Below are 7,436 nucleotides of genomic sequence, written 5' to 3'. Positions count from 1 at the left end.
TATACAATATCCATCCACAAAAGAACACATCACTCCTATGCACGTGAATAATAAATCCACATTTCCGAAATACTATTATAGGCCACACCATAAACCTACTTTTATCCTAATCAAGAAACATAACCAACTTTTTGACCCATATTTCCGATTACTATAGGCCACACAATAAACCTACTTCAAAGTAGCTTTAAAATTATTTATTTTCAGGAACCAATTCCACCGTCCACTAGCAGAGACCCCGTTTAAAACAAGAACAAAGTCCTGTATGGACTGACCCAACACAAAGATTGATAAAGTAGCTTTAAAATTAATTCCTTCACCACATAACCAATTCATATCAATTTTTCTGAAAAACAAAAATACAACAAAAACAACATCGAACTGAATAGTCTAATCTAAAAGTTCAAACTAATAAACTTAGTAATTGAGAATTTCCCTGCATATTTGCCTCCACTATGCATAAGTAAACCTCTCAGTACCAAGGACTCAGAGAATACTAAGTTTCATAACAAAGCGACCAACCTACTTTGTCGATATCATACATGTATACATCCTTAAAAGTCAAGGACATTTAACTTCCCCTGTGTAAAAAAGAAGTTTCATGTTCTTGTTCAATCCAACTAAACATTATTACACAATGGAAAATTTAATAGTCATCTGTCCTCTATCTTTATCATAAAGATGTAACCACCTATTAAATTGAGAATAAGAGCTAGTATGGTCGGTATCGCGTCGGTCTTCTATATCTCGGAACCCTTCTACATGAAAAAAAAATTATTTAGTAGTTACACATAAATCATGGGCTGTGAAGAAACAAAAATATTATGAAATCAGTGTAATAATTAAACGATGTAAAAAATACTGTTGATTCACAAATAGGACGAACCAAAAACCTACTGTTGATTCGGTCAGTCAAAACCTACAAATATTACTTTTCATATGGCGTGTGTGAATGTGAAGTGAAGCACCATTTAACCAGAGTAAACATATATCAATTTTTTCTCCAAGACATCAAAATTTCATAGTAGATGGCAGAGACAAACAAAGGCAACAATTAATCCTAGGTAAATATTTTATTTTACTCAGTTCCTAATGAGCTTACCCGTAACCATATGGTGGAAAGAATGGTGCAGGCATGAAAGGCCTCCTACCACGGAAACCAGCAGGTCTTCTTCCAAAGTACTGCTTCAATCCAGGAACATTTGTACGTTTTGCAGACACCTAAAGGAAAAAAACATAATTCAAGTAAAACCAAATGGAAACGTGGAGCCATTAATTGAGTTTACACATACAATCAGATAAAAATACCTTTAGTTGTCGGCCATGCAATTCAGTTTCATTTAAAATGAGTGCATTTTGAACAGCATCAATCTCAACAAACTCTACATAAGCAAATCCTTTTGGTTGACCAAATTTGTCTGTCAATATTGTAACTCTGTTGACAGTACCACAGGACTGAAAATGCTGTTGGACTTCTTCAGGTGTACATGCGTAGTCGACCTGAATCACAATGTGGAAAGAATTTTGATGAATTACAAAACTCGGTAACATGAGCGATATTTTGTACCATATTGTGTATCGCAGAACATGAGCGATTACTTCAAAGATTACTATGCAAAAGGAAAAAAAACTAATGCAATAGGAAAATTAAAGGACGTAATGATATCCGGAAATATTGAAGAAAAAAGTTTTGACCTTGACAAAACCATATTCAATTTCGAAATTACCCAGACTATGTTTTTACTCTCGGCATGTCAAACAAAACAGATCCCATAAGAAAAATAAAAATTAAAGGAGTGAAATAGGGTCTGCTTGGCCCAGTTAAAAAACTTTAACCATATTGACTCTGACTATTAAGAGGAAGACAGCACAGTAGACAGACGACACTCTCAATCCCAACTAAATTGACGCAAAGAGGGAGCTTTAAAGATTGCAAGATTTGTGGGATTTCAATTGAAAACCAAAAAACACAGAATACAGCGGGATTGCGCCGTGATTTGCAGCCACAAAAGCCGCTGCATCAACACAATTCTTCTACTGTGTCGCTATCAACAACATAGCCCAGACTCGCTCCAAATTAAAACAACCAATTACGCATGAAACACGTGTTAAATGCCCTCTAATTGAAACAAAAAACAGCCAAGTTGAAGGCTCAATTAACTATTTTCCAAACCAGACCACAACCTCTTTCCCATCTTAACCATTCCCCACAAACGCAAAACAGAGAGAGTAGTGGTGACTGGGGCCGCATAAGTCGCTACTTTTGAAAGCAGCTAGCAGGAGGAAAGCGTCAGAGAACACCCTTCTCTACTCCACTATGCCGCTATTGTGTCGCCATTGACAGCATAGCCTAGACTCGCTCCAAATTACTTTCAAAACCAGACCACACAACCTCTTTCCCATCACAATTTTAACCCCATTCCACACAATCGCAGAAGAGAGCTGGATTGCACCGCAATTTGCTGCAGCAGCAAAAGCCCCAATTTCTGAAAGCAGCTAGCAGGAGGACATCATCACACAACATTCCTTCTCCACTACGCTATTTCCCTATTGTGTCTATTGACAATATAGCCTAGACTCCCTCTAAACTAAACCAATCTGTTACACGTGTGACACACAATAAATGTCCTCATTAATCAAGACAAAAAACAACAAAACTAAAGGGTCAAATAACTATTTTCCAAACCAGACCACAACTCCTTCTCATCTCAACCATTGCACACAAACACAGAGAAGGCGAGATTACACCACAATTTGCAGGAGGAAATTATTGCAGAACACCCCTTCTCAGCTACACATTTCGGCGATTGAGTTGCTGATATCAACAACATAGCCCAGACTCCCTCCAAACAACACCAATCAGTTACAAGTGCAACACATTAAATTCCCTCTTTTATCGGGACAAAACAACAAAGTTGAAGGAAGCAGGATTGTGCCGCGATTCGCGGCCGCAAAAGCCACTACTTAAAGCAGGAGGACAGTGTTATAGAACGCCCCTTCTCTGCTATTAAATGTCCTCTTTTATCGAGACAAAAAAAAAACAACAAAGTTGAAGGCTCCAACAACTACTTCCTAAACCAGACCACACAACCTCTTTCCCATCTCAACCATCCCACATAAACACAGAAGAGAGCGTGTGGGGTGCGTGAGGTTGCACCGTGATTTGTCACTGCAAAAAGTACTATTTCATAAAGCGGCTCAACAAAGGAAAGCGTCACAAAACATCTTCCTATTCGCTATTTTATTCCACTATTGTGTCGCTACCGACAACATAGCCTAGAATCCCACCAACTAAGCCAACTGGTTACAAGTGTGACACACATTAAATGCCCTCTTTTATCAAGACAAAAAAAAAACAACAAAACTGAATGTTTGAATAACACCTCTTCTCAGCTACGCTATTTACGTGATGGCGACGGTACCGACAACATAGCCTAGACTCTCAGTAAACTACCCTGACTGGTTACACGTGCAACACACATTAAATGCTGTTTTTGATCCAGACAGAAAACAACAAAATTGAAGGCTGTAATAACTACTTCCTATACCATACCACAAAACCTCTTTACTTATCCATCTCAACCATTCAACATGAGCATAGAGAGAATAGGGTGGCATTGCGCTGATTTGGCCGCTACTTCTGAAAGCAGCTAGCAGGAGGAAAACGTCACAGAACACCCTTTCTGCGCTGCACTACTCTGCTATTGTGCCTGCCTCTACCAACAACATAGCCTAGATTCCCACAAAACTAAACCAACTGGTTACACGTGCGATACACACACATTAAATGCCATCTTTTATTAAGACAAAAAACAACAAAATTGAAGGCTCGAATAAATACTGAATCAGCCTTTACTATTGTACAAAATGGAAATATTATTATTGTATAGGCAATCACACGCACTGTGGCTGACGCTCTCCGAAAAAACTAAATCAACATTTATTATTTCTACTTATATCCCAATAATCAAAATATTAATCTCATCACCAATACGAGTGATGACAAAAAAAAAACTTAACCTAAAAATGAAACTGCAAACAACAAAGACAGACAAATATATTCATAAACCACCAAAAGGATTACAGAATGATAGAATAGCAACAATCATATAGCTCACTCAAAATCACGGACAAACAAACACCTAAACCATTCTACGTGTGCAATATGCTCCTATCATACTTGACATATAAAACAGAATAACAGAAAGTACAATCTGAAATAATCATAAATAAAAAACAATCGTATGAAAATACTCACATTACCAACATAGATCGATCGAGCATCCACTTCCTCCTTTTCAGCTTGAGATGCAGAAGACCCAGCAGGATCTAAAAAATCAGAAAATCAAAAAAAAAAATTCAAAAACAACAATTCCACCAAACGATAAACAGATCTGAACCAATCGATAAACAGAAATTCGCATAAGAACAAAACCTTGAACAGCGCCCATCTCTTTCTCGACCTTAGCTTGCATTTCGCGAAGGGCGCTAGCTTCTTCCTCGATCTCTTTCAGCCTCTTCTTCATATCCTCCAATTCCTGAAAAATTCATTCATGTTAAAAGATGAGACAGAAATATGAACAACAAATGAACAATGAAGTGACTTAACCCTAAACCTAAACCTAACCCTAACCTTGGTGGTGTGATTGGGGGGAAGCTCTTCATCTCCTTGTTGTTCAGCTTCCATGTCAGCTTCCATCTCAACCTCTTCGTCGGGAATGTCAGCACCGTACACTTCGTGCTCTTCTTGTTCCATCTCTACTCTATCTTCTTCCTTCTCTTTCTCACTCTCTTTCTCTCTCTCTTTCTGTACCAAACGGATTTTGTCGACTTGATTCAAACACCCTTTTATATTCGTGTAAAGTAACTCTCTCGTCAAAATAAAAAGAAATTTTCTAATTTACATTTATTTTCCATAACCCTAGTTTCACAATACTAGTATTTCGTATTTACATAATGTCACAAAAATATGATTTTTTTTTATAAGTAATTATTGATTCTAGGGTTAAATATTAGATTTCTCAACCCACCCCATGGTATTTTTACACACCACGTAAAATTTCAATTTTGCCCCCAGCTTCCGTAGATGCATCTACGGAAACATTTTATATTTTGAAAAAATTTAATTCATTCCGTAGATGCATCTACGGAAGCGTAGTAAACTAGTGTATATGGGGAAAAAAATACATATAAAAATCAGTTAAGGGAAGCTTCCGGAGATGCATCTACGGAAAAGCTTAGCGCCACATTGTTCCGTAGATGCATCTATAGAAGTGTCTGATATAGTTTGAACCAGAATGATCACTCGCCTCATTGTTTCATTTCTTCAAACTTTTCATACTCCACACCCTAAAAACCCTACATCATTAATACCCTATTTCACTCCAACACTCAAACTTTTTGGTGCAACAAATCAAAGGAAGCAAGAGGAGTTTGAATTTCAGGTAAATATCCATCTTCAACCACTACATTGTTCACATTATGCGTCTAATTTTTCTGAAAAAAGTTATGTTGCTTCCGTAGATGCATCTACGAAATATATTGAAAATGAACACTTCCGTAGGTGCATCTACGGAACAATCACTGAGTTGTTTTTTCCAGCAGTTATGTAATTCTGTGTTATTTTAGCAATTGTTTACAAATAGGTATGGTGCACCCTGATAATATTTCAAGAGAACTAGCTACTTTAGTCGATGTTTGTACGAGTATGATGTTGAGTATAATCAAATGTAAGTATTATGTTTATCGTATCCAAAGGGATTGGGGCGATATCAAAATCGTTCAACAATTTCTATAGTTCTAAGCAACAAGTTTCAAGTTTGTTTGGTTTAAAGTTACGGAAAGTAAAAATAGCGGAAATAACGAAAGATAAATTCAGAGGAATAAACTTGTTGGGAATTGGTTTTCATCCACCGATTCAATATGTAAATCTCGAATTAGTTATACACAATTTAAGCTTGTTTTGTTATCATCACGTATTGCTCACAAACAAAGTTCATGCCTACACATTTATTGAGATTTTTACTTTATCGTTTAATCGACGATTTCTCAGCCTATTAAACGATACAGTAGCATTAAGATTCAATACTTGGAGTGAATATTAAACCTAAATCTATGTCTAGCATATAGAGTTTAATAGATGTTATCTTGGATCGAGATTGGAATCGTATTTGTCAATATCAATCCAATCCACGAAATAAACTGTAAATCGAAGATAACATCAATACCGATTCAAACATAAATTGCACATAACGCCATGATCAAAGTAAATACATAATGTTTCGGTGAACTACGACTAATCCCAACAAGAGAGGGATTTAGCTACTCATGGTAGCTTGATGAACAATGGGAGAATGGAGTTGAATTGACATCAACGACGATTTCCCGACTCTTGATGTGTATCCAGCTCCTTCTACCTAAAACAACCTTTATTCCTACTTCTTTTACAATTATATGTTCTGTTACAAGAGTAAAACTGAATGAATATTTTTGAACTGTGCTATGCTCCTTTTATAGAAGTTCTGACCGTCATAGTCCGCTACGCAAATAGAAGTTCGCTACAGCGAACGTTTGCTTCAGGTTTAAGTCTTTGAGTTTGAACCGCCTTCAGCAGACCGCCAAAGTTCGCTACAGCGAAATATGGTTCGCTGCAGCGAACTACCTTCGCTGCTGCTCGCTACTAGCGAAACTGGATAATTTGCTTCTGGCTTCGTTCGCTACAGCGAAATATGGCTCGCTGCAGCGAATTGTCTGTTTTCTGGATTTTGCCCTTGATTGCACTGGCGTTCGCTACACGAAATATAGTTCGTTGCAGCGAATACTCTGACTGCTGGTTTTTTGCTTTAAGGCCATATCCTGCACAAATGCACACCAAACCAAGTAAACTTGCACAATAGTATTTTTATTCAATAATTGGGGTTTTGATGTTATAAACTTTTCATTTAAGTAAGATAAATGCTATGTTTTAATATGATATTTTAACATGAATTAAGCATTTATCAAACTCTCCCCAACTTGAATCTTTGTTTGTCCTCAATCAAAGTAAAACAAGACCAAGAGTTTCTATACCAATTTGCACATGATCAACCAAATATTTCAATGAAGTAATCAAGGCACATGGTATCTTGAAATTGCACATCCAAAAGTTGAAGCACTGCTACTTTCTTTAGCATTTAGACATATTCATGAAACAAGTTTTCCACATAAAAGCCATGTCAATCAATCCAAAGCACTAAACATGTTAATCATGATTCACACTTACCACACTTTTTGTATAAGTGAAAATGATGAGGTATGTTGATCTCTCACATGACAAAATTGCTAACATCTAGATCAATTCATACTCTCATCCAAGCAAGATATGTTGATAAGCAAGAATATAGATCACTAAGGTCTTTCATGGTTGTAATGTGGCCAAGGTACCAAGGAAGTGTCAT

The 7,436-nt window shown here is 36.8% G+C and overlaps 1 protein-coding gene across 2 annotated transcripts; it reads right to left on the bottom strand.

Moving 5' to 3' along the window:
- Window positions 1-285: 285 nt before the first annotated feature.
- On the bottom strand, window positions 286-4,837 carry LOC131625748 (polyadenylate-binding protein 1-like). Of its 2 annotated transcripts, none has more exons than XM_058896586.1 (6): window positions 4,634-4,837; window positions 4,436-4,538; window positions 4,259-4,329; window positions 1,309-1,500; window positions 1,103-1,221; window positions 286-758 (listed from the first exon to the last, which is right to left on the bottom strand). In XM_058896586.1, the coding sequence occupies exons 1-6, from the start codon at window positions 4,754-4,756 to the stop codon at window positions 713-715; spliced, it is 654 nt and encodes a 217-aa protein (XP_058752569.1). In that variant the 5' UTR covers window positions 4,757-4,837; the 3' UTR covers window positions 286-712. The 2 variants fall into 2 exon arrangements, with proteins under 2 accessions (XP_058752569.1, XP_058752570.1); XM_058896587.1 differs by having other exon boundaries at window positions 286-755.
- Window positions 4,838-7,436: the final 2,599 nt, after the last annotated feature.

The sequence above is a fragment of the Vicia villosa genome, unplaced genomic scaffold (assembly GCF_029867415.1).
Source record: "Vicia villosa cultivar HV-30 ecotype Madison, WI unplaced genomic scaffold, Vvil1.0 ctg.000236F_1_1_1, whole genome shotgun sequence".
In the NCBI taxonomy this organism is placed as follows: domain Eukaryota; kingdom Viridiplantae; phylum Streptophyta; class Magnoliopsida; order Fabales; family Fabaceae; genus Vicia; species Vicia villosa.
The sequence above is the reverse complement of the archived record's forward strand: the minus strand, read 5'-3'. Positions and strand labels throughout refer to the sequence as shown.